Below are 26,650 nucleotides of genomic sequence, written 5' to 3' on the forward strand. Positions count from 1 at the left end.
ACCCTGCCAGGGTCACTGCGGCGCGATGGGTGAGCAAGGCACCACTGCAGGAGCTGCGGAAGAAGCACACCGGCCGGCCGCGCGGACGCCGAGTCCAGCGTCTGGAGGCAGAACCTCAGCGGGTCCCGGGTGGACACGCCAAGAGGCAAGCCTGGGAGGGCGGTGGGGCCGCAGGAGGTGGGCAGAGGGCAGGGGTCCTGCCTCCCTCTCGTGCTGCTGGGGAGGGGCTGGTGCCCTTCTCACAGTACCCCGGGCCTAAATCCTGTGCTAGGAGGCACGTCTGCTGTTGGCAGGAATTCTCAGAGGCAGTTGGATGGATGTGAGAAGGAAAACTCAGGAGCATGTAAAATCAGCAGGGTAGACATCTCCAGAACACGAAGGAAAACCCTCCGAAATACTCCTGCCCATGGGGGTGGGGCCATGAGTCTATTCCCGGCCATTTCCCCAGTCACAGCTGCATAGGAGGTGCTGGTCAGTCCAGGATATGCCTGAGCCTGTGGCCACGCCTGGTTCCTCTAGCCAGCAACCCCAGTCCTCTACTGAGGAGCGCACCTTCTCTAAAGACACGAGAGTGCTGGGAGCGAGCTCCGCCCATGGCAAAGGTCATGAGGAAGGAGGCTCGGCATAAGCAAAGGCGGGATCGAGCCTCAGGAGTTCCCCTGGAAATTCTCGAGCATCTACCCCCCAAACCAGAGTCTGCCTACTTTCTGCTTTGTGCTCTCACCCACACCTCTGACTTTACGGGGGGCTGTCCCCCACTACCTCTCTCTGAAAAAAGAGTTAGTTTACAGCTCCAGTTAATAAAATTCCTGGGTTTGACAGTGTTTCAACCTACAAACTCCTTTGGAAGTCCTCTAGCCTGCCTGAATAGGTTTTTCCGGCCACGTGTGATTGTTCAGAGCCTCCCAACTGTGAGAGGCAGGAGATGTTCTAAACTGTCTAAACACAGATTCTTTTGAGCAGTTAAAAGATTGATTAGAAATTGTATTGGTGAAGGGATTTTCACTTGTTGGGCCAATGTTTGCCGCTAAGTCTCCATATCCCTTACCTGCTGTGTCCCTGGCAGTGTATTGATTAATATAATTGGTGTAAGTAGTAGCTTTAATGTTTGTAACCTTGGACCCTTGAGTTAATTCTTTTCTTGATTGAGCCCACCACACCTTTGCCCTATAGGAATGCAACTTTATCTAATGCTTTTGGAGGGAGGCTGGTGCCTGACTTTGGAATAATCACCTTTAGAGAAAAATAAGTTTCTTAAAATGTTAACAGGCCTCCGGGCCAGAAGATGATGCAAATCACCTAAGCTTTTGCATATGATAAGTTTGCAGGAAGAAAGTCTGGCTTGCTGCATGACTTTACCCCTTCCCCCATTATCCTCTATGCATAACTTAAGGTATAAAAACTACTTTGGAAAATAAAGTGCAGGCCTTGTTCACCAAAACTTGGTCTCCCCATGTCATTCTTTCTCTCACCTTCTAGCTGAATTATTCAGCCTCTTTTCTCCACTGAATTTCCTCACTGAGCTATCCTTATTTCAGCCTCTTTTCTTCACTGAATTTTCCTACTGAGCTATCCTTATTCTATTACTCTTTATATCCTTAATTAACATTTAATTAAGCAGTTGTTTCCTGATCCTCACCGACGCCGTCCCCGCTTCGAATTCCCTGGATCCACCGGGGCTGGACCCCGGCACGAGAGCAAATGCACAAACATACCTAACCAGTGACCGAAATCCCTTCTCTAATACTTGGAATCTAATGCCCCCCAACAAGTCTGTGGATCTCAACAGCTTGACTGAAACTAATTCACTGCCTTGAGTTTCAGTGACCATGTTCTGACCATTCTGGGAACACTGCATTATGTAATATGCAGTCCCCACATTGCTGAGGATTTGCTGAAAATGAGATAAACCGTTGACACCACCTTCACCTTCAATGGCAAAAAACAGAGGCAGTCTTCCTTGCCTGGGTCACACCCTCCCCACCCCGCCCCGCTGGTATCACTGCTGTTACCAGTCAGGTCAGGTTTCAGTCCATCGCAACCCTGGCCTTTTTAAAAGCTAATTCTATTATGTTTAGAAAAGGTTTTCTGAAGAAACTTTATGAAGGTTATCAAAATTCACTGGCAGATTTAAATAGCAGAGATGTCATCACAGCCGAATGCATGAACTCACTTAGGACTCAGGAAGCACACGGGGTTGAGGAGGCCTAAATATCTCTAAGCGAAAGCATGCTGACGTCATCTCTGGCATTTGCCTTTCTTCCTGTACAAGTAAATGGTCTCACAGGATGAGTAAGGGCAAAGAAGGTATAAACTGTCATAAAGTTTTATAATATCTGCCTACAGAAAGCTCATTTTAGTATGTGTGTGTTTTAATATATATATGTGCATACCTATAACACACATTTATTATACACACACATATATAGGTACACACATATCTATATTTTATGCATATATGCAAACACATACACACCCACACATATCCATAAACATCTTTCATCTTGCTTAAATTTCCAGGTATATATGGATCTACCTACCTGTCCATCCAAACCATCCATCCATCCGTACGTACATCACTTAACAAAATGAAGGACAGGGACCATCAGGAATGGTGACTCCCTGTTGCTTTCGGGGACAGAACCGGCCTGGGGACAGGTGGGACGTTTGGCCCCCGTCGGACGCGGCTCCGGCCGCCGGGCAGACCTCTCCCCTTCCCCAGCAGGGAGTCAGAGGAGCACCTGCATTCCAGCAGGCTCACGTTCACCTTGGCAGCCCCGAGGAAAAGGAGCGTGGACAGGCACAGTCTGCTGGGCTCGGGAAGATCCGGTGTGTGGTACCACCAGGCACGGGGGCAGGGGAACACTGAGGAGCCCCCTGGAGAAGCTGGCGGGAGGAAACCAGCCCTGGGTGGGCGGGGGCCTGGGCTACTCCAGGAAGGAAGGCTGCCCTGAGCGGTAAACACCCTTTGCTTCGCAGGTGACCACAGCGGTTGCTGCTGAGGTCCTGCCGGGGGTGCCTCACATTCTTGCAAATTCAGAATCCTTCCGGTAACCAGACCCATAATCAGGGGACCTAATGAGGTATCTCTTCCTCCTTCAAGGTGCTAACACTGAGAGGAGGAAACGGGGTCCACTATTCTGAATCAAACACAGAGCATATTTTAAAAATTGTGATGGAAATCAAATCTACGAGGTAATAGCTACTTTTTTTTTTTAATAGCTACTTAAAGATGAGTTTGAGGAAAAGCTTTAAGTGAAGAAGCAAATGCATCTCACTGTGATGTGAGAACTGGCAGCGTCCAGTGCAGTCACTAAGAACATCGTAAAAGCAATAGAATTACAAACACACAAAAGGAAAAAAAGAACTTCAATGCACTTAAAATCTTACCTGCCTAACTTTAGAGATTTGTTGGTCAGCACATTCTAGTTGTAGAATATGACAATCCACATAGATTAAATGAACTATGTGAAATAGTTCATTTGCCTCGGGGTATAAGGTACTTAAAAACCGAATGTGGTTACAAAATATATATATATATAAATCTTCAAAAAAGAGCCTTTTTTCAAAAAAAAAAAAAACCCAACACGATTATCTGAGAACAACTCTAAGGAACGGTTCTACAGTAAAATGTGGCTGCTGTTTTTAAAGAGGGCCCCAACTACCGAAGCCAGGAGTCTCTCAGAAGGCGACGGGCCTGGCGGCTCACCTGCAGGATGGACACGGTCTGCGAGAAGTGGTGCTGCTCCATGGTGGACGTGGAGTAGAGCGCGGCCAGCGGGTGGTCGAACTTCTGCAGGTAGCTGTTGCTGAATCCCCGGTGGTCCAGGTCGTGGCACAGACACGCGATGAGCAGCCCTTTGCGCTTAAAGAGACAACACAGCACAGACGTTCAAAACAAAGAAACGGGGCTCTCACGCTGACTTCTGTCACGGATGCAGCCCCCGGCTTCAGGAACAGCGGCCATGCCGGATAATCCAGCCTCCTTTTTAACCACTTTGATTTCTGCGGCTGACTCTGACAGCCAGATTACTATTGAGGTTTCCTGCTGAGCTCTGGGAAAAAGTGTTTAAGTGCGGGCAAATTAAAGCAAGGGTTCCAGAGAAGGACAGATAAAGTGAATCTGCAAAAGGAGAAGGCAGTTTCCATTCTTCTTTCAAAAATCTATTGGACACTAAATTCTAGCTGGTATGGTTATCGTGAATGAGGACTGTAACAAGGAAATCATAAAGCATGGGGCAGGCAGCTCCTTTTCTCTGCAGGGTCACGAGTCCTGGAGCAGGAGGAGAGAAGGGGGTTGAGTTGGGGCCTTCACAGCGGCCGCTGGGGCCGATGCGGAGAGGACAGCGTGGCCACCGGGAAGGTCTGCCTGGGAGTGGCACAGCTGGGGTGAAGGCACTCCGGTCCCCGAGCTCGAGGCTGGGTGGCCAAGGAAGGGCTAGACAGCAGGGCATGAACGGACAGGGGTGCCCGCGTCCTCTCTGAGTGTGTCACCAGCTCCACGTCTGTAAATCAGTGGAGCCTCACAGTGCCCCTGTCTTCTTGTGAGGGAAAAGGTCAGATCAGCGTTTATGTTTTAACTGCATCTCATGTTCTGGGCTCTCGGGGGACAGGATAAGTGTCCACTATCTAGGGCGTGAGGGCAACGACAGCAGCTGGCCTCATCTACGCCCTTTTCGGGGGATAGGATAAGTGTCCACTATCTAGGGCACGAGGGCAACGACAGCAGCTGGCCTCATCTGCGCCCTTCAGTACAGTTCGGCTTTACCAGGGAAGAGAGACCACAAAAACCAGTGCTTCGTTGAGGGACGTTTTGGCGACACTGGAATGTCCGTTTCTATATTTCTTATACAAAACAATAGGAAAAAATGCTTGGATGCTGCCATTTAAAACTCTGCTGCTCATGAATCTACTGAACCAAAGTTTGTCCTGGAATAACATGCACCCAATTATATCGTGAATGGGCTGCAGACACAGAGTGTTCAAACCCACTCCAGCCATCTGAAAACGGGGCAAAGGAAGGGCGCGCGCACGCACCTCGAGGTCAGTGAAGAGCCCGCGGCTGTTCTGCAGGATGGCGTACATGCAGTGGGCCACCGTCACCGCGTGCTTCCAGTTGTGGTAAGGAACCCGGCGGTAGTTCTTCTTCACAGACATGATGAAACGGCACAACTTCTCCAGCTCGAAGCTGTGCGGAAGAGACACCGTCATGACAGAAACTGGTAAAGAAACAACGGGTTCCAGGAGGCAGCTCTGGTCTAGACACATGGGTCTGTGCCCACACACACCTGCCCCGGGGAGACTTCCGGGGTGCTGAGTGAGCCTCGTTCACCAGCTCCCTGGCATTCCTCCAGCCAGCAAGGAAGGAGGACTCTTTACCGGCTTCCTCTCAGACACTGTAATGGGCCCACCAGCGAGCAGACCCCAGAATCTGCTTGCCTTCCCTACCATCGACTCCCATCACCGCTTCCTGAACAGTCAACCATCTCCTGCAGCCCACAGGGTCAACAGACAGCAACATACCATCACCCTGCTCAAGGGTGTTCTGAGAGTTTCTTCTAAAAAAAGGGCATTCACATTCACAAACTGCAAACGTGCACACCATAAGAATTTTCTAGATGAGAGGCTATCCTTTGAAAAGGAATCCAAATTACTGTGGTACACTCAAATTATCAACTGGCAGTGGCAGATGGTCACACTCAAATACTTAACAGTACATGAAAGACTATGACACATGCTCTTACTCTACAGTGTGGTAATAGATTTTGTATTTTTTTAAAATAGATTTCTTTAGAGCCCCACTAACTCTCTCAATGGATATGAGGCAATTTAAGACAAAAGCGTATCAATATGAAACAGGGCTCTGGAAATACCAGAGATGAGAGTTCAGAAAACCTCTAAATATTAATACGCATAACCTTTATGTTTCTCTACTGAAAATTTCCGAATAGTCCCTGAAGTATAAGGTGTGTCATTACAAGAGTTTCATCTGGTCAAACTCTCAACTGCTATCTAAGAAATAAGTTAGGTATCTTGCGCTCATTCTTTTGAAACAGTGATTTATAAAAGCCGCTGATGGGAATAAGAGAAAACAGAATTCAGTGGGACAGGAGTGACAATTTAGCTCTAGAGAAGCCAAGAGCCTCGATAAGCCACTTAATGACTAGTGGAAAAAAGAAAGAAACATTTCTTGCATTTAACTATGTGTTTAAGCTACATTAAAAACAAACGAACGAACGAAAGGGCTCGCAGTTCCTCAGGGACAGGCCACAGAAGAAGGTGGACGTGGGAGGAACGCGCAAGGTAACGCCGCCGAGCAAAGGACACCACTGAGTCAGGAGGCCTGGCTCCTCCACTCCTGCTCTAACCGGCACGTTAAAGTCAAAGGTGAAAGGCGACGCTGAACGTGTGCGCTTGTTCCAAGACACCCGCAGGATCAGTATGCGATTATTTATCCCAGCTACACCTACATTCTCAGCATCACCTGGTCAGACCTGGTTATGAACCGAGGGAATCTAAGAAGGCTGCACGCTGTCTAATAATCTTAGCCTTTTTTAAAAATTCAAGTGCTTAGAGAAAACAATTTGTGGCATGTTTTAATTATTAACCAAGAATACGGTGAGGCATCAAGGTGGTCCTGCATACCAGGCTGTCCCACAGGATCGGTGGATCATGTACACGAATATTCCAGGCCACATGTTTTCAAAGGGGCCAACGTCAAAGTGGAACCTGGAATAAACAGAAAGCACAACTCAGGAGGAAACGCAGCGAGCTGGGATAAACGTGCAAATAAAGCAAGTAAATTTTATGTCTATGAAGAAACTAAAAGAATACTGGGAGTTCGGCCCCCTGCCTTCTCCCCTCCTCAGTCACATCTCTGTTGTAATCAAATGCTTCCAGGAGGACATTCCACCCACCCCCTCAGGAACTTAGTCCAAGATTTAAGCCACTGCTCAAGTCTCTGTTACAAAGGAATACTGTGGTCATATCATCAGAGCAATGATAAAGGACAACATAATGATGCTCTTAATACCACACACTCATCAGGACACACACAACACGTACATGACACGGGCCCTACACAATCCATAGAAAAAGGGGGATCTCATTTGAAATTCTTTTAGTGCTGAAAATCCGTCTATTTCCCATTTTAATCCAGAGAAAACTTTTATAAATATTAGCATTCAAAGCTATTACCTATTTTCATATGCTAATTTAGTTGTGGATATTTAACCCCAATAAGCAGAATGCTCAAGTATTAGACCATTTTCCTTTAGGTGCAACACTTCTGACACCAAATGTGTGAGTTTTCCACGCCAAGCAGTTCTCCAGTTCTCTGCAGACACCCACTGATTTCCTAGGATTCAACCCCATTCTCACACTACCTGGAGTTGAGGCAGACCTCACAGCTCAAGGGCTGGGGCCCACAGACTGCTCTACTTTATACGCCAATCACAAGTCAAGGCCACCCGCCCTTCTAATCCGTCAGCTATTCCCACAAGCCCCTCCTCGGGGGAGATAATGCGCTAGAACAGCTCCAGAACTCAGAGGAACACTTCAGCTAGACGTCTGGCTTATTATTGGGACACAACTCGAGAGCGGCCAAGAGGAAGAGGTGCCCAGGGCCAGGCAGTGGGGCGGGCCGTGCAGCGCCGGCCTCTCTCTGGGGGCACCCCCTTTCCAGCACCTGACGTGCTCCACAGTCTGGAAACGCTCAGAACCCCTCAGTTAGGGTTTTCTGGAGCTTCCAGCACACGGGGTACAGGTGATGAAATCCTTGCTCACCGGTAGCCCCCATCCCGACCCCGTCTCTCTCCCTGGAAAGGAGTCCAAGGGCAGGCCCTCATCCGCCCAGAGTCTTTCATTAGCAAAAACTCTTGAGTGGTTGAAAGAGGCTTAATATGAATAACAAAAGATACCTCTCTCACCCAAATCACTCAGTTAATTTTAAGGGTCAAAGGAGCTCTGTGCCGGGAACTAGCTACACAGCCCACAGGCGTGTGTTTCTTATTGTATCAAAATACATGTGTGTATTACTTGTGCAGTCGTGTCCGACTCTGCAACCCGCGGACCGTAGCCCACCAGGCTCCTCCGTCCTGGGTATCACAACACATACCATATATATACACACACACACTATGTAACACATACACTGTCAACACATAAACTGAGGCATATTATTTGAGCAAAACCCACTTGAAAAGGGCAGCACCTACTTAGAGTGGTCAGAAGTCATGGGAACACCTCTATAGAGACCGTGCCAAGAAAATGAACCATCTGATTGGCTCCAGCTAAAGCCTAGCTGGCTGTTCAGAACTGTTGTCCTTAGCATTTCCGTCTGGTGACCCTGAGGCATTTACAGGCGTAGATTCCCATTTGTTTACTAGGCCAGCAGGGCATTTAACGCACAGCAATCTAATGACCTCCTTATTTAAATAATTTAACAATATGATTTTTCCTATTTTAAATAACTGTCAGCTCTGGATCACTTTTGAAGATTTTTTTATGTTGTTATTAACACACAGAGTTGGCTTACACTTTTGATGGGCAGTCTGACCACCATTAACAAATGTATTAGCCTGGAATTAGAAGCAAAGTGTGGATGTTAAACTGTATATTATAAAGTCTCAAATGTAACTGGCAAACTTAAAACTATATGGAAATGAAAGCTTTCAGTTATCTGAGATTAAATGCCATTTTGAATAGTAAATATTTCATGAAGTATGTAAACAAGGAAAGCTAACATTTAGGTTGGTTCATTTCAAAATGGCATTCAGACTAGTTTTTCTAAAGATAAAGAGATCCGGCCTTTCCTTCCTTGGAAGGGGGAAATGGTCAGGTCAGAGACCGCACGTGTAACGCCGTATTTATGATTCTACTTTTGGAAGCCACTTCACTCTGAGTTCAGTGGGCTGAGAACCGTGGCTGAGGACGCGGGCGGGGCAGGGCGCTCACAGCTCGATCTCTTTGCACAGACGGCCGGGCAGGTTGAAGTGCATGAGGCCTTGCCACTCTTCCGCGGTGCAGATGCTGTGGTAGGACAGCTTCTCCATCGTGACCCTGTAGATGCACTCCGAGTGCCGGATCCTGTGGTACATCTGCACCAACACAGAAAATGTAAACTAGCGTGTGCGTGGTCGGCATTAAAGTGCAGAGGCTGCTTTAAAAACAAAGCCACAGCTGCAGCTGGCTTCACTATTACTCGTCCTTAACTACTGTTACTGCGTGTTACCATCCGTTAACTACCATCACCATCAGTTCAGTTCCGTTCAGTCGCTCAGTCGTGTCCGACTCTTGGCGACCCCATGGACTGGAGCATGCCAGGCCTCCCTGTCCATCACCAACTCCTGGAGCTTGCTCAAACTCACGTCCATCGAGTCAATGATGCCATCCAACCATCTCATCCTCTGTTGTCCCCTTCTCCTCCAGCCTTCAATCTTTCCCTATTTTTCTCACCATCACTATATATTTTCATATTTACTGAAAAAACCCCCACATGTGACTCTGAAGACACAAATGGCTTTTTAAGAAATTATATATCCATTTTAAAAGACTTCTTAAATTTTGTAACAAGTATTTTTTTTTTTTTTTTTTGTCAGATGGCCAGCCATTCTATCTAGGTGGAGAGATTACCTGGTATGTTATTCTTGGACTTCCAGCCTTGGTGGGAAATAAACATCTGATGTTCATAAGCCACCTAGTCCATGGTATTTTGTTATAGCAGCACAAACAGACTAGGATGCAAAACAACTAAATTGAGACATCAGTTGACTTTTTTTCTGTGTCTCCTTTTAAAAATATTTAGCTTAACTCTTGGTGATCTCAGAGTCCTCTAGTCCAGGGAGTTTGAAAATTTGTTGATTGTAAAGTTCTTTATTGGCAAAATAAGTTTATAGATGCACGTGTAATAAATGTATGCCCCGTGAGAAATTACACACTGTGCTAATATATTGTTTGTATTATAAATTAAAATATAATAGAAAATTTAAAAGATAAAAAGTACGTATTTTAAAAATATTGACTTAGCATGACTCTTGGTCACACTAAACAATGATATATTTTGAAATGAAGCACTATATGTTATCTGTTGTCAAGTTTTTTTCTTTATTACTTGGTGAGATGGTGGTGTTTGATTTAACACTTGAAAACAGTGGTACTAGTGGAGAAAAATATGCCAAAAGTGCGTGAGTGTGTGCTAAGTCGTTTCAGTCGTGTCCGACTCTTTGTGACACTCTTTGGACCACAGCTCTCCAGGCTCCTCTGTCCATGCTATTCTCCAGCCAAGAACACTGGAGTGGGTGGCCATGCCCTGCTATAGGGGATCGTCCCTACCCAGGAATGGAACCCGCTTCCCTTCCATTTCCTGCCTTGGCAGGCAGGCAGATTCTTTACCAGTAGCACCACCTATTGGAGAAAAATATGCCAAAAACTTCAGCTCAGTCGCTCAGTCCTGTCCGACTCTTGGTGACCCCACAGCAGCACGCCAGGCTTCCCCATCCATCACCAACTCCCAGAGCTTGTTCAAGCTCGTGTCCATCGAGTCGGTGAGGCCAAACAGTATGTGAGTCAAACAGAACACAGGCAGGACTGCCTGTTCTTACACACTCACAGTTCTGCTCTCTAAGCACTAATGTCTTTGACTGGAATTCAGATAAATTTCTATTTTCCCTGATGTAAATCAATTACTTTTGCAAACAATCAGCTGCATCTTTATATACTGTCAATCATGTTCAAAACCAGTGACAATCAGTGAAATTCGTCACACAGCAGATATTAATAAGTTGAAAGCTGTGTGATAAAACAGATTTTTTTAAAAATTCAACTTTTGAAGACAGAGAGGGAAACAGAAATAAAAAACAGATGGAACAAACAAAACAAGTAACAAGATTATGGATGTACACCTAAACATAAGACATGCCTGGTCTAAAGAGCCTCATTAAAAGAAAACGTTATCTGAGCAGGAAGCAAAACCCCAACTCACACTGTCTACAAGAAAGAATCCTACTTTAAATATAACAAAGACTCAGATAGGGTCTTCCCTTGTGGCTCAGCTGGTAAAGAATCCACCTGCAATGCAGAAGACCTGGGTTCCATCCCTGGGCTGGGAAGGTCCCTAGAGAAGGAAAAGGCTACCCACTGCAGTATTCTGGTCTAGAGAATTCCATGGACTGCATAGTTCATGGTGTTGCAAAGAGTCGGACACAACTGAGCAAATTTCACACTTGACAGGGTAAAAGTAAAAGGCTGGGGATTCGTCAAACTCAGCAGTGGCCACAGGACTGGAGAAGGTCAGTTTTCATCCCAACTCCAAAAAGACAATGCCAAAGCACGTTCAAATTACCGTATAATTGCACTAATTCCACATGCTAGCAAGATTATGCTTAAAATTCTTCAAACTAGACTTCAGCATTACGTGAACTGAGAACTTCCAGATGTTCAGTCTAGATTTATAAAATGCAGAGGAACCAGAGATCAAATTGCCAACATCCACTGGATCATAGAAAAAGGAACAGAATTCCAGAAAAACATGTACTTCTGGTTCATTCAGTTCAGTTCAGTTCAGTCGCTCAGTCGTGTCCGACTCTTCGAGACCCCATGAACTGTAGTACGCTACAACCTCCCTGTCCATCATCAACTCCCAGAGACTACTCAAGTTCATGTCCATTGAGTCAGTGATGCCATCCGACCATCTCATCCTCTGTCATCCCCTTCTCCTCTGCCTGCAATCTTTCCCAGCATCAGGGTCTTTTCAAATGAGTCAGTTCTTCACATCAGGTGGCCACAGTATTGGAGTTTCAGCTTCAGCATCAGTCCTTCCAATGAACACCCGGGACTGATCTCCTTTAGGATGGACTGGTTGGATCTCCTTGCAGTCCAAGGGATTCTCAAGAGTCTTCTCCAACACCACAGTTCAAAAGCATCAAGTCTTCGGTGCTCAGCTTTCTTTATAGTCCAACTCTCACATCCATACATGACCACTGGGAAAACCATAGCCTTGACTAGATGGACCTTTGTTGGCAAAGTAATGTCTCTACTTTCTAATACGCTGTCTAGGATGGTCATAGCTTTTCTTCCAAGGAGTAAGCGTCTTTTAATTTCATGGCTGCAATCACCATCTGCAGTGATTTTGGAGCCCAGAAAAATAAAGTCAGCCACTGTTTCCACTGTTTCCCCATCTATTTCCCATGAAGTGATGAGACTGGATGCCATGATCTTAGTTTTCTGAATGTTGAGCTTTAAGCCAACTTCTTCACTCTCCTCTTTCACTTTCATCAAGAGGCTCTTTAGTTCTTCTTCACTTTCTTCCATAAGGGTGGTGTCATCTGCATATCTGAGGTTATTGATATTTCTCCCAGTCATCTTGATTCCAGCTTGTGCTTCATCCAGCCCAACGTTTTTCATGATGTACTCTGCATATAAGTTAAATAAGCAGGGTGACAATTTACAACCTCAATGTACTCCTTCGCTATTTGGAACCAGTCTGCTGTTCCATGTCCAGTTCTAACTGTTGCTTCCTGAGCTGCACACAGGTTTCTCAAGAGGCAGGTCAGGTGGTCAGTTATTCCCATCTGTTTCAGAATTTTCCACAGTTTATTGTGATCCACACAGTCAAAGTCTTTGGTATAGTCAATAAAGCAGAAATAGATGTTTTTCTGGAACTCTCTTGCTTTTTCGAAGATCCAGTGGATGCTGGCAATTTGATCTCTGGTTCCTTCCTCTGCCTTTTCTAAAATCAGCTTGAACATCTGGAAATTCTTGATTCAAGTACTGTTGAAGCCAGGCTTGGAGAATTTTAAGCATTACTTGACTAGTGTGTGCGATGAGTGCAATTGTGTATTAGTCTGAGCATTGTTTGGCATTGCCTTTCTTTGGGATTGGAATGAAAACTGCCCAACCACTTGTAAAAGAATGAAACTGGACCACTTTCTAACACCATACACAAAAATAAACTCAAAATGGATTAAAGATCTAAACGTAAGACCAGAAACTATAAAACTCCTAGAGGAGAACATAGGCAAAACACTCTCCGACATACATCACAGCAGGATCCTCTATGACCCACCTCCCAGAATATTGGAAATAAAAGCAAAAATAAACAAATGGGACCTAATTAACCTTAAAAGCTTCTGCACATCAAAGGAAACTATAAGCAAGGTGAAAAGACAGCCTTCAGAATGGGAGAAAATAATAGCAAATGAAGCAACCGACAAACAACTAATCTCAAAAATATACAAGCAACTCCTACAGCTCAACTCCAGAAAAATAAATGACCCAATCAAAAAATGGGCCAAAGAACTAAATAGACATTTCTCCAAAGAAGACATACAGATGGCTAACAAACACATGAAAAGATGCTCAACATCACTCATTATCAGAGAAATGCAAATCAAAACCACTATGAGGTACCATTTCACACCAGTCAGAATGGCCGCGATCCAAAAGTCTACAAATAATAAATGCTGGAGAGGGTGTGGAGAAAAGGGAACCCTCTTACACTGTTGGTGGGAATGCAAACTAGTACAGCCACTATGGAGAACAGTGTGGAGATTCCGTAAAAAAACTGGAAATAGAACTGCCTTATGATCCAGCAATCCCACTGCTGGGCATACACACTGAGGAAACCAGAAGGGAAAGAGACACGTGTACCCCAATGTTCATCGCAGCACTGTTTATAATAGCCAGGACATGGAAGCAACCTAGATGTCCATCAGCAGATGAATGGATAAGAAAGCTGTGGTACATATACACAATGGAGTATTACTCAGCCATTAAAAAGAATACATTTGAATCAGTTCTAATGAGGTGGATGAAACTGGAGCCTATTATACAGAGTGAAGTAAGCCAGAAGGAAAAACATAAATACAGTATACTAACGCATATATATGGAATTTAGAAAGATGGTAACAATAACCCTGTGTACGAGACAGCAAAAGAGACACTGATGTATAGAACAGTCTTATGGACTCTGTGGGAGAGGGAGAGGGTGGGAAGATTTGGGAGAATGGCAATGAAACATGTAAAATATCATGTAGGAAACAAGTTGCCAGTCCAGGTTCGATGCACGATGCTGGATGCTTGGGGCTGGTGCACTGGGACGGCCCAGAGGGATGGTATGGGGAGGGAGGAGGGAGGAGGGTTCGGGATGGGGAACACATGTATACCTGTGGCGGATTCATTTTGATATTTGGCAAAACTAATACAATTATGTAAAGTTTAAAAATAAAATAAAACTAGAAAAAAAAAAAGAAAAGAAAAGAAAAATGCCCTTTTCCAGTCCTGTGGCCACTGCTGAGTTTTCCAAATTTGCTGGCATATTGAGTGCAGCACTTTCACAGCATCATCTTTCAGGATTTGAAATAGCTCAACTGGAATTCCATCACCTCCACTAGCTTTGTTCGTAGTGATGCTTCCTAAGGCCCACTTGACTTCACATTCTGGTTCACTAACTACCCTAAATACTTTAACTGTGTAGATCACAACAACTGGAAAATTCTTAAAGAGATGAGAATACCAGGTCACCTTACCTGTCTCCTGAAAATCTTGTATTCAGGACAAGAAGCAACAGTTAGAACTGGACGGAACTATGGACGGGTTCCAAATTGGGAAAGGAGTACATCAAGGCCGTATATTGTCACCTTGTTTATTTAACTTATATGCAGAGTACATCATGCAAAATGCTCAGCTGGATGAATCACAAGCTGGAATCAAGACTACAGAGAGCAATATCAACAACCTCATATATACAGATAACACCACTTTAACGGCAGAAAGTGAAGAGGAACTAAAGAGCCTCTTGATGAAGGCAAAAGAGGAGAGTGAAAAAGCTGGATTACAAGTCAGCATTCAAAAAACAAAGATCATGGCATCTGGTCCCATCACTTCATGGCAAATGGATGGGGAAAAAGTGGAAACAGTGACAGACTTTATTTTTCTTGGGCTCCAAAGTCACTGTGGACAGTGACTGCAGCCATGAAATTAAAAGACGACTGCTCCTTAGAAGAAAAGCCATGACAAACCTAGGCAGTATATTAAAAAGCAGAGACATTACTCTGCTGACAAAGGTCTGTATAGTCAAAGCTATGGTTTTCCCAGTAGTCACGTATGGATGTGAGAGTTGGACCACAAAATGGCTGAACACCGAAGGATTGACGCTTTCGAAATGTGCTGGAGAAAACTTTTGAGAGTCCTTTGGACAGCAACGACATCAAACCAGTCAATCCTAAAGTAAGTCGACCCTGAATATTCATTGAAAGGACTGAGGCTTAAGCTGAAGCTTCAATATTTTGGCCACCTGATGCGAAGAGCTGACTCACTGGAAAAGACCCTCATGCTTGGAAAGATTGAGGGCAAGAGGAGGATGAGATGGTTGGATGGCATCACTGACTCAATGGACATGAGTCTGGGCAAATTCTGGGAGATAGTAAAGGACAGGGAAGCCTGGCGTGCTGCTGTCCGTGGGATCGCAAAGAGCTGGACACGACTTAGGGACTCAACAACAAGAACAACAGGTTGGAAAAGGTGTTTAACATTTACCACCAGTCTAGAGAAAACGGGAACAGCTGAAAATTCCAGATACCTAACAAAGTAGATTTCAGAGTAAAGATTATTACCGAGGAGATCATTTCAGTGATAAAGGGGTCAGGCCATGAGGAGAATGAATACATAGGGTCAGTTGGTTTTCAGCAAAAGTACAAGGCAAGACCTCGGGGAAAGAAGAGTCTGCACCACTCAGGGGGCTGACCAACCGGGCACCTGGATGCAGACAAACAAGTAAGTGCTGATCCTCATCTTATACCACATGCAACAGCTTACTCAAGTCAGCCACAGACTTAGATGTGAAACCCGTAGAACTTCTACAAGACAACACAGGAGAAAATCATTGTCATCTTTGGTTAGACAAATCTTTCTTTGATACAATGCAGAGAGCATGATCACAAAAAGAAAAAATCATGCTAGACTTCTTCGAAATTAAGAACGCTCTTAAGAAGAAAATGTTAAGAGAATGAGGAGCCAAACACTGGGAGCAAATATTTGCAAATAATCTGGCAGATGACTTACATCTAGAATATATAAAAGGACTATCAAAACTCAGTAACAAAAATCAGAAATTACAAACAACAGGCGAATGATTTGAGCAGGCACTTCACCAAAGAAGACCCAGAGATGCAAATGTGGAGAGACTGGAACACTGCCAGTGATGCTGGGGATACTGGAAGTCGGTCAGCTTGGTGGTTTCTTAAACATCCCCCCGCCACAAAAGCCCACCAGTCTAGGCATTACTCAGGAGAAATGGAAGCACATGCCCACACACGGACTTGGACGGCTTTATTTGTAACAGCCAAAAGCGAAATAACTCAAATTTCCATCAACAGGTGACTAAACAAACACCTCATAATATATCTATACAGCAGAATACTCAGTAATAAAGAATGAATTATTTACACACGCAGTGTCATGGATGAGTCTAAAAAATAATTGTGCTAAGGGAAAGAAGTCAGACAGCAAGGAACACAGATTTTATGATTCCAGTCATATAAACTGGAAAATTCAAAGTAAGTTATGCAAAGTACAAGAGTGGTTGCCTGAAACGGGGGATGAAGATGGGGAGGACTGTGTGGGAACGGGTCACAGAGACTCGTGGGGATGATGGACACACCAGTCATCAGGGGTGTGTGTGTACACTTGTCAGATTGCACACTCTAAACACATGTAGTTCATTGTATATTTATAAGCCTCAGTAAACTTCTTTTTAAAAAATGCTTGCTCCTAGTCTTTGTAAAGGTACGTGGGAATTTGTGTATGTGACACATAAATTTCAGCAAAAAGTCACATGATGATGATGGAAAATAACTGTTTTCAAAGTACTCTCTTCGTGGTATGAATTTATCTGGAAAAGCAATTATCTTCTTATTCCGTGTTAATGTTTCTTGCAATTTGAAAGTTCAGATTAAATGTTTATTTCTTTGAATACGTCTTATAAGTAACAAAACACTGTCATTTGTCATCAGAAAAACATCAGCAATTTGGAATTTCTATCTTTTTGTGAAAGAAATATGTGTAAATAAACAATGAATTCAACAACGATTCCAAGTGCTTTGCCCCAAGTAGCAAAGCCTTTGCAGCACAAGGGAAATGAGTGGACATTGCAAAGCTGTCGTCCTAACATGGTTGAGGAAAAGCTGGGTCAGGCTTAGAAGTGCAGGCTGGACACCCCTGTCCGCTCTTCTTCCCTGTAGAATAGAAGGCCCCTGTCACAGGAGACCGCACCTGGACATGACACAGCCACCTGACGGACGAGCCGGGTGAAAGCTCCATCCGTGTACGCACAATCGAGAAAATGGACTTTCCCTCACAGCACTCCTTAAAAGAAGTTCTCACACGCTCCCCTCAACCCTCAACGGACCGTCACATCCCTCCCACTCGAGACGGTACCGCAGGTTCCGGCAGGAGGGCGAACAATCAACGGGGTTTACTTGGCAGTCACTGTGAGTCAGTACCGCCCGCTCTTCAGGGCCGTTCTGGGGGAGGTGCTAGTAAAAGTAACCATATTAGGCAGCAGAACAGCATTGCCGCCACAGTCGTTACCACCAGTGGGCGCCCGCTCGGCGGCAGGCAGCCTTTCAGGGCTCCGTATACACCACTTTCGCAATCCTCACAAAATACTCATTTTCAGCATTTTACAAGCTTATGACCTCCGCTGAGAATAAACCACATTTTTATTTATCACTATGTATAATTTTAATAAGTTTATATTGTTCATAAACATATAAACTGTTAATTTTAATTTTTTTAAAATTTTGTACTCAATGTAAGGCAGTAACACGAACTTTAACTTTACAGCAAAAAAAGAATTAGTTTCGGCAAATTTTATAGCTACTTGAGTCCCCGTTTTCTAAATGACCTTCAATATGAATAGTCGAAAATAACATATTGCTAATAAATGATTCTGCTCTCTTCTCCCCACTGCGGACTGTTAATGAAGATGGACCGCCACGCTGTGTGCTGACTTTCTACAGACTATTTGTCTGTGACAGTGAGGAGTTACGCTGGGCTCACTGTCCAGCCCAAGGGACAGCTAGCAGAGGAGGCCGCCGTCCATTTGGATGGGGGATTAATCTCAGACCCGAGGCTATGGGAAAGGCACAAAGGCAGCAGGACGGCGGCCTGGAAACAGGAGCGTAACCTAGCTCGCGCCCACCACGCGGAGAGAACACAATCGCGTCATCTTACGAAGCAGCACCCCTACCTACTGGCTTTTTGCACAGACATGGGGGCGTGCGGAGGATGCGCTGACCTTACTCACATTCACAGGAGGCCTGGACTCACTTAAAGGTACACCAGCTAAGAACCAGGCTGCAGCTCACCTTTCTGGGTGGACCCTCCTCTCCTGCGCTGAGCGGCTGTGCATCTTCAGGCAAAAGTTACTCGAGTGCTCTGCGCCCAGGTCTCCCAGGTACGGACAGTGGACACGCAGCGCCCGAGTCGGGAAGGACACGCAGTGTCCGTGGGGTCTCACACGTAAGGAAGAGCACAAACTCAGGCAAGTGGCCGGCAATGACCACCTCCTCCAGCACCGCAGCCACGCCGCTGGGCTCCCGAGGGCTCAGTCTGCTGAAGAACTCTTGAGTGTCAGGGCTGTGACGGTGCGTGACGCTACGTCCCACCTGCTGAGGATGTACCCTGGCTCCCAGGTCTGCACTCAGGATGCTCCTCAGGCGTGCGCCTGTCTGAGTGGGAGTCTGCACTCCACACAAACTGGGAAGTGCTACATGTAAAGCCCCTTCTTGGTTAGAGAGCTGGCTTTACCAGCTCGCCACTGGCTGCAGGCAATCCATAGATGCAAGGGGCTCAACCCCTGCTGAAACAAACTGGGTGCTCCTTCCCCTTCACTCAAGTCACATGCCCAACCTAACTGCCGGAATATCTGCTAAAATGCAGATTTTCAATGTGATGTCAATAGCATTAAATGACGTCAGTAATGAAGTCAGTGTGGCCCCCTAAATAAACCTAAAACGAAAAACACGGTCCACACAGGTATGGACAGGAAGCCTTGTGCTCTGTATGCAGTAGCATGAAATAGGGCTACAGGGGCGAGGGCAATGCCAGGCCCAGGGGAGGCTGTGCCCCGTGCCCTGTGTGGGACCAAAGGCCGCCTGTGGCTGCAGGGAGGAGTTCCTGGGCTGAGGACCCTGCAGAGAGACAAGGTTACCTGGGTCTCCCCCAGGGGAAGCAATTCCAGACGGATCTGAGTAAGTAAGTAAAAATCAAGTAAGTAAAGGAATGGAGGAATGAGGAAATCCAGGAAAGAAGAGACCAACACGAGGAAAAATCAACAGATTGACGTCCCTGCTAAGAACTGAGCTGATAAAAAAGAATCGAGCGACTAAAAATACACCGTCAAAAAAATACAGCATCTGATGTGTGGCTTCCTCTGCCTGCACGTCTATTCCAGTTTATGGAGACCACGGTACCAAGATGCAGAGAAATGACTTTTTTTCCTTGACTAGCTCTGAGACGTAAGTGTTTACAAAGCTGTCTTTCTCGCGGGCGGGTGAAGGGCAGTGCGCCGAGGACTCCAGGGCCGCATCCAAAGCTGGCCGGCCACACACGTGCTGCGGGACCTACCCTGGGTTACTTCATCCATGTATCTGTCTCTCTCACATCAAGTGGAGCTAATCACAGCCTCCCTCGGGATACCTGTGGGACTAACGAAGGAACCGGGATCCAGGTCTTGGTCTTTACTCTAGAGGTCTATGATCTGACATCCTCCCCTGAAGAAGGCTGACAGGAAACTCTCTTGCAAAGAAACCAATCACTGGCTTACAGACACTGACACACAGTGGGAGCTCTCTGCGTTTTCTTTTTTCTTGAGGAGGATGCTTGCCTCAACAAAGCCAGTGTTACTGTAAAGAAAGGCAGTACGTTGGTCTTCCCTCTGCATTGAACAGAAACAACTCCAATACCAGCTGCTCCCCAGACGGGAAGGCGCGTGGAGAGGGCAGGGCGGGGGTGGGGGCGCCCCTGAGCTGCGGGGTCAGAGGCTGTCATGCTCTCTGAGTTTGGAGGCACTGTCAAAAACAATGCAGTTTTTATAAGCTCTCATGGGGAGAAGATATACTGCAGTTTAAAAAGTGGCGATTAACTCCACAGAGAGCTGACGCTGCGCCACCTGGGCTTCAACACGCACCTTCAGGCAACAACCAGGCCTGGGTCTGCTCAATCTAGGAGAGGTTTAGAGCCCGCCACCAGCGCTGACACTCTATGAAACTGTGGCACATACCCTATCTGTCATGGCAGGAGAGCAGAAACAGTTTCGGTGAGTTTCAGTGTTTATAAAAAGTGACAAGTCAGTTTCACTATAAACAACTCCACTAGCTTTGCCCCAACACAAAAACAGAACGCCTGTCAACTTACTCATGACTTTTCAGAAGGAGTGTTATTTTTCTTGTTTCAGCTTTAGTATTCGGGTTGGCGTAATCGTTTGACCGTGGTTGAGTCCAGGTTTCTGATGCAACAATCACTGTTCAGGAGAGCTTTGAGCGCCCTGGGCGAGCTCTGCAACAGCACTGCTGAGCCGGCCTCACAGTGCCTACCCTGGGACGGACACAGTAAGTCCTCCAGGGCTGCACAGAAACACGGACAGATTTTAAGAAGATCAAGTTCCACCGCCTTCATTTTTACATGGACTCTTACCTAAAAATGCTCTTTTCCCACCGCTCATTTCAAATCACCCCTTTCTCAAGTTTCATTAGTACGAAAATCTCTTAAATCAAATACTGGTGTTAATAAGGTCTAAAAGTGGTTTCTAAAGCTTTCATAAGGTACTTGAATGTGGACCTAAACAAATTTTCAGCTGACAGATCATTAAAAACAATTTTTGATGATTGGGTTGCCATATTCTTTGGCATCTTGGCTCATGTGGAGTTCAGATTCAGAGCAATTGCTATAATAAAACTCTTCCTGTTCCACTCATTGACTCAAGATGAAAGCAACTCTCACGGCTTCCCAAAAAGTAAAGGTGATGAGCAGAAATAAACTTGATGCTGAAATAGGGGAGCCACATTCCCAGACAGCAGTATCCCGAAGACGGAGGTGAAATAGCTGGAAGGAGTTCTCTGGAGTTAGGAGGAAGTTCTGATATGCAGAGAGAGACAGAGAAAGCAAAGGATATTCAGGCTTATGTGTAAACTCTCTTCTGAAATAGTGACAACAGGGGGAAAGGATGTTTCAGTGGAGAAACCAGGCAGACGCCTCCTTCCCAGAGCCTGCCCACAGCTGGCACCGTGAACACACAGCCTGCTGAGATGTTCCTGCCGAAATGATAACCTCGAGAGAGCCATGAGGAAACACCAGACAAAACCAAAATAGAAACACCCTACAAAATAACCCGTCCATACACTTCAAAAGGGCTTCCCTGATAGCTCAGTTGGTAAAGAATCTGCCTGAGGTGCAGGAGACCCTGGTTCGATTCCTGGGTTGGGAAGATCCACTGGAAAAGGGATAGGCTACCCACTCCAGTATTCTTAGGCTTCCCTTGTGGCTCAGCTGGTAAAGAATCCGCTAGAAATATGGGAGACCTGGATTCAACCCCTAGGTTAAGAAGATCACCTGGAGAAGGGAAAAGCCACCCACTCCAGTATTCTGGCCTGGAGAATTCCATGGACTGTATAGTCCATGGGGTTGCAAAGAGTCGAACATGACTAAGCGACTTTCACTTTCACTATACACTTCAAAATGCCTAAGACATAGAAGACAGAATAAGGAATGATTCTAGGTTGAATGCTAAAAAAAAAGTTAATCACTCAGTTGTGTCCAACTCTTTGCGATACCATGGACTGTAGTCTGCCTGGCTCCTCTGTCCATGGAATTCTCCAGACAAGATGTTGGAGTGAGTGGCCATTTCTTTCTCCAGGGGATCTTCCCTACCCAGGGCTCCAACCTGGGTCTCCTGAATTGCAAGCAGATCCTTTACCAACTGAGCCACTTGGGGAAGCCCCAAGGAAGGAGACTATAGAGGTCTACAGACTTCAGTAGGGCGGGCCCTAATCCAATGAGCTATGCCCTTATAAGAAGAGGCGATTAGAACACAGACTATTACAGAGAAAAGACCACTGGAGACACACGAAGGCAGGAGGCCACAGGCCTAGAAGAAACCAAACTGCCAGTAGTCAGATCTTTAAATTCCAGCTGTCAAAACCACAGAAACATAACCTTCTGTTGTTTAAGTCACCCAGTCTGTGGTATCTGTCACAAACTGACTCATTGGAAAAGACCCTGACGCTGGGAAAGATTGAGGGCAGGAGGAGAAGGGGACGACAGAGGATGAGGTGGTTGGATGGTGTCACCGACTCGATGGGCATGTGTTTGGGTAAACTCTGGGAGTTGGTGATGGACAGGGAGGCCTGGCGTGCCGCAGTCCACGGGGTCACAAAGAGTCGGACACGAATGAGCGACTGAACCGAACTGAATAGTGTGTGCTCAGTTGCTCAGTCAAGTCTGACTCTGCAACCCCAGGGACTATAGCCCTCCTGGCTCCTCTGTCCATGCAAATTTTCAGGCAAGAATACTGGAGCAGGTTGCTGCTTCCTAGTCCAGAGGATCTTCCCCACCCAGCAATCAAACCCTGTCTCTTGCATCTCCTGCATGGGCAGGCGGGTTCTTTACTCCTGTGCCATCTGGGAGGTCCATGACATAACATCACAGGTCAAAATCAATTTTTAACACTCCTTACACACGTTTGTTTTAGACTACTATAATTTTTTAAATATCACTAAAGTATAACATATATTAGGATAAACTTTTGTGGGGTAACAGAAACACAAGTCCCAAGAGAGAAAAGAATGATACTAAGTTTTTCAGGGGTAAAAGCTTCTTATTCTAAGTGGACTGTGCTAAGTTGCTTCAGCGGTGTACAACCCTTTTCGATCCCATGAACTGTCGCCTCCCAGGCTCTTCTGTCCATGGGATTCTCCAGGCAAGAATTCTGGAGTGGGTTGCCATGCCCTCTTCCAGGGAAGTGGACTATTAATAGATGTCAAATTATTCTAATACCTGGATTCCACTGAATATATTTAAAAATTATAAAAGTCAATATTTAGCATATAGTGGAAATTATATTTCCTGCAACTTTTAAACTAAACAGATGCATTCTGTCCATCTGTTTACTGATGAGGAGATACGCTGGTATAAAAAAGGTCTGAAGTCAGAAGTGTTTGACAGCTGCACTGGTTTGTCTCCAATGGGCCGGGCGACAGTACAGCCCCCATGAGACCGCACGGGGCCACAGGAAGAACGAGGTGCACTGCGCACAGTCACCCCTCATTGCCAGACTATTATCGTTTTGCCATTTTGTTCCGAGTCTTCTCTGCTATTTTCATTACTCACATGGCTGCTCCTATGATTTCCAAAAAGACAAATTTCTCTAAATTACTAAGGTGACAATTCCCATGCATGTTGATTTGGCTTTACAAAAGGTTAATAAAATCTTCTCCAAGTTCAGAATTCCAGTCATGTCACTGAAGGATTACTAGAGTTCCGTTCCGTTCAGTTCAGTTCAGTCACTCAGTCGTGTCCGATTCTTCTCAACCCCATGAATCGCAGCACGCCAGGCCTCCCTGTCCATCACCAACTCCCGGAGTTCACCCAGACTCACGTCCATCGAGTCAGTGATGCCATCCAGCCATCTCATCCTCTGTTGTCCCCTTCTCCTCCTGCCCCCAATCCCTCCCAGCATCAGAGTCTTTTCCAATGAGTCAACTCTTCGCATGAGGTGACCAAAGTACTGGAGTTTCAGCTTTAGCATCATTCCTTCCAAAGAAATCCCAGGGCTCACTAAAGTTCATAGAATACTAAATGTTTAACTCATTTAAAATGTAAAAGAAAGATGATACGTTCAGCTCTTTTAAAGCGAGACTTCATAAAATAAATGGAGCCTGATCTTACTGTTCAGTACACAGAGCTGGGCTGTTGTGAAGATTAAATGAATACACGGCATCGGGGGGCTCCTTGATAAAGAATCTGCCTGCCAGTGCAGGAGACGCAGGTTCAAATCCTGGGTGGAGAAGATCCCCGGGAGGAGGGCATGGCAACTCACTCCAGTATTCTTGCCTGGAGAATCCCATGGACAGAGGAGCTGGCGGGCTGCAGTCCGTGAGGTCTCAAAGAGTCAGACACAACTGAGCGACTTAGGACGCCCGCACACAGCACCAGACAAACATGTGGAGTGGCTGCCTCCCTTTTCCTCGCAGAGGAAACTGTTCTGCTTGGTGTTAAGACTCGAGTTATTACTCTCTCTCTCTTTTTTTTTTTTTTGCACAAGAGTCTCAAGCGTGGTACGAATGGCAACCTCTAAGGGTTTGGATAACCTCCTCTATATCGGTAGATTACATCCAAAATTACATCGGTAGTTATCAGGAAAGGGAAACCGTATACATTCACCTCATTTTTCTTTTTATCAAATTCACACCTTGAAATAAATGAAAAAATCAGTTTTCTTTTCTTTGTTTCCTTCCAAGGAATTTTAAGGTATTTCCTAAGATATGCATAACCAGGAATCACTCTTTTGGGTTTATAAAGGAAATGGGGGGGAACACTTTCCAAGTTTATAAAATTTAACACCAAGTAGTAAAAACGTCATGACTTACGTTGGCACAGTGTAAGGCTAAAGCACAGAAGACAGCAAACATCTTGAAGTTGTTCTCGTCCGTCTTGGAGAAGGCGCTGCCGCTGAGCTTGTTGACCATCTGCACCACGCCAATGACGCTGCCACGGCTGACGATCGGCATGCACAGGATGTTCCGGGTCGTGTAGCCCGTGTACAAGTCCACCTCTCTGCACCCGCGGCGGGGGCCAGACGGCAGCACAAGAGACAGCACAGGCAGGAGAGAGCAAACCACGCACCATCACACACTCGGCCCAGTTCCGCTTCTCCCACAGTTAACCGCAACGGAACTGCTAGCTTCTAAACTCAAAGACAGCGGGGACACATGCAAGTGGTTTTTAATAAAACCTTTTTGAAAATATTCTAACCCAGTTCTGCTTTCAAGAGAGTTTTTCAGAACCATCTCCAGGAGGTGTTCAGCTTCTCATTTGGTTCTAATGAGAAGCATCCCGTATCACAAACTACATCCCACATCCCACATCATAAAGTACATGCAAACTGTGGAATTGGAGGAAAAGTCTAATACATTTGGTAAAAATGACCTGTTTGTTTGCACTTGGCCGGGTTTATGAGAGCCGTAAATTTCCTGAACAAACTTAAATGGGACTCCTCACTGTAACAATTTAGAGCAGGGGTCAGCCATCCACAGACTGTGTACACACCGGCGCCCTCCAGTTTTGTAAACAGTGTAAATGGGACACAACCACACCATTCCTTGACGAGTCCCACTGCCCCACAACAGAGCTGTGACGCAGATGCTGTGGCCGACAAAGCCAAAAATACCTATTGTCTGATTCTTCAAAGAAGAGATTTGCTGACTCCTGATTTAGGGGAAATAGTTTCAAAACGGTTTTTGAAAATAGGAGTCATTCCATAGGAGCAACTTTACAACTACAGGCAATGAGTTAGACGGTAGCCTTCTCTGATGGGTCTGTCTCACCTGCTGCCGCTGCTGCTAAGTCGCTTCAGTCGTGTCTGACTTTGTGCGATCCCAGAGACAGCAGCCCACCAGGCTCCCCCGCCCCTGGGATTCTCCAGGCAAGAACACTGCAGTGGGTTGCCATTTCCTTCTCCAATGCATGAAAGTGAAAAGGGAAAGTGAAGTCGCTCAGTTGGGCCCAACTGTTAGCGACCCCATGGCCTGCAGCCCACCAGGCTCCTCCATCCATGGGATTTGCCAGGCAAGAGTACTGGAGTGGGGTGCCATCGCCTTCTCCTCTCTCTCACCTAGAGCGACGGTTTTGAGATTCACCCGTGTTGCACTATCAGCAGCTCAGCCCTTTTGTTTGCTGAGTGTATTCTATGGTGTGGATATGTGTGTGTGTGTGCGTGTGTGTGTGTGTGTGTGTGTGTTCAGTCATGTCCGACTCTTTGTGACCTCATGGATTGTAACCCTCCAGGCTCCTCTGTCGGTGGGATTTCCCAGGCAAGAATACTGGAGTGGACACCCATTCACTTCTCCAGGGAATCTTTCCGACCCAAGGATCTAACGTGTGCCTCCTGCGCCGGCAGGCGGGTTCTCACCACTAAGCCGCTGCAGAAGCTCAGAGTATGGACACATCACACGTTCTTGACCCCTTCACCAGTTGATGGACATTATTTGTTAACTGCCAGTTTGGGGCAATTATGAATAATGCTGCCCTCAAGATTTGTTTACAAGTCTTTGTGTGGACAGGTGCTGTTTTTCTTGGAGTGTTACCCAGAAGTGGAGCTGAACGAGGGCTGTGTGTGCTGAACTTTATAAGACACTGTGAATCTACTCTCCAAGGTGGTTGCGCAAACATACACTCCCACTTGCAGGGTATGAGCACCCACGTTTCTCCATATTCTTGCCAACGCTTGCTAGCATCACTTTTTAAAAATTTTAACCATTCAAGCTTGTATGTAACAGGATTTCATAGTCAACTAAATTTACATTTCCCTTAGATCAAATATCTTTCATCTGTTTAATGGCCATTCATCGATCTTATTTTGTGAAGCATCTGTTAA

At 45.8% G+C, this 26,650-nt stretch overlaps 1 protein-coding gene across 1 annotated transcript in view; it reads right to left on the bottom strand.

Moving 5' to 3' along the window:
• Positions 1 to 26,650, bottom strand: part of PDE10A (phosphodiesterase 10A) — a 268,184-nt gene that overhangs the window by 27,660 nt on the left and 213,874 nt on the right. Inside the window, 5 exon segments of the mRNA XM_070796500.1 lie at positions 3,710 to 3,865; positions 5,038 to 5,188; positions 6,646 to 6,729; positions 8,956 to 9,098; positions 24,645 to 24,831. Coding sequence (XP_070652601.1) covers positions 3,710 to 3,865; positions 5,038 to 5,188; positions 6,646 to 6,729; positions 8,956 to 9,098; positions 24,645 to 24,831 — 721 coding nt within the window.

This window comes from Bos indicus, chromosome 9 (assembly GCF_029378745.1).
Source record: "Bos indicus isolate NIAB-ARS_2022 breed Sahiwal x Tharparkar chromosome 9, NIAB-ARS_B.indTharparkar_mat_pri_1.0, whole genome shotgun sequence".
Lineage (NCBI taxonomy): Eukaryota > Metazoa > Chordata > Mammalia > Artiodactyla > Bovidae > Bos > Bos indicus.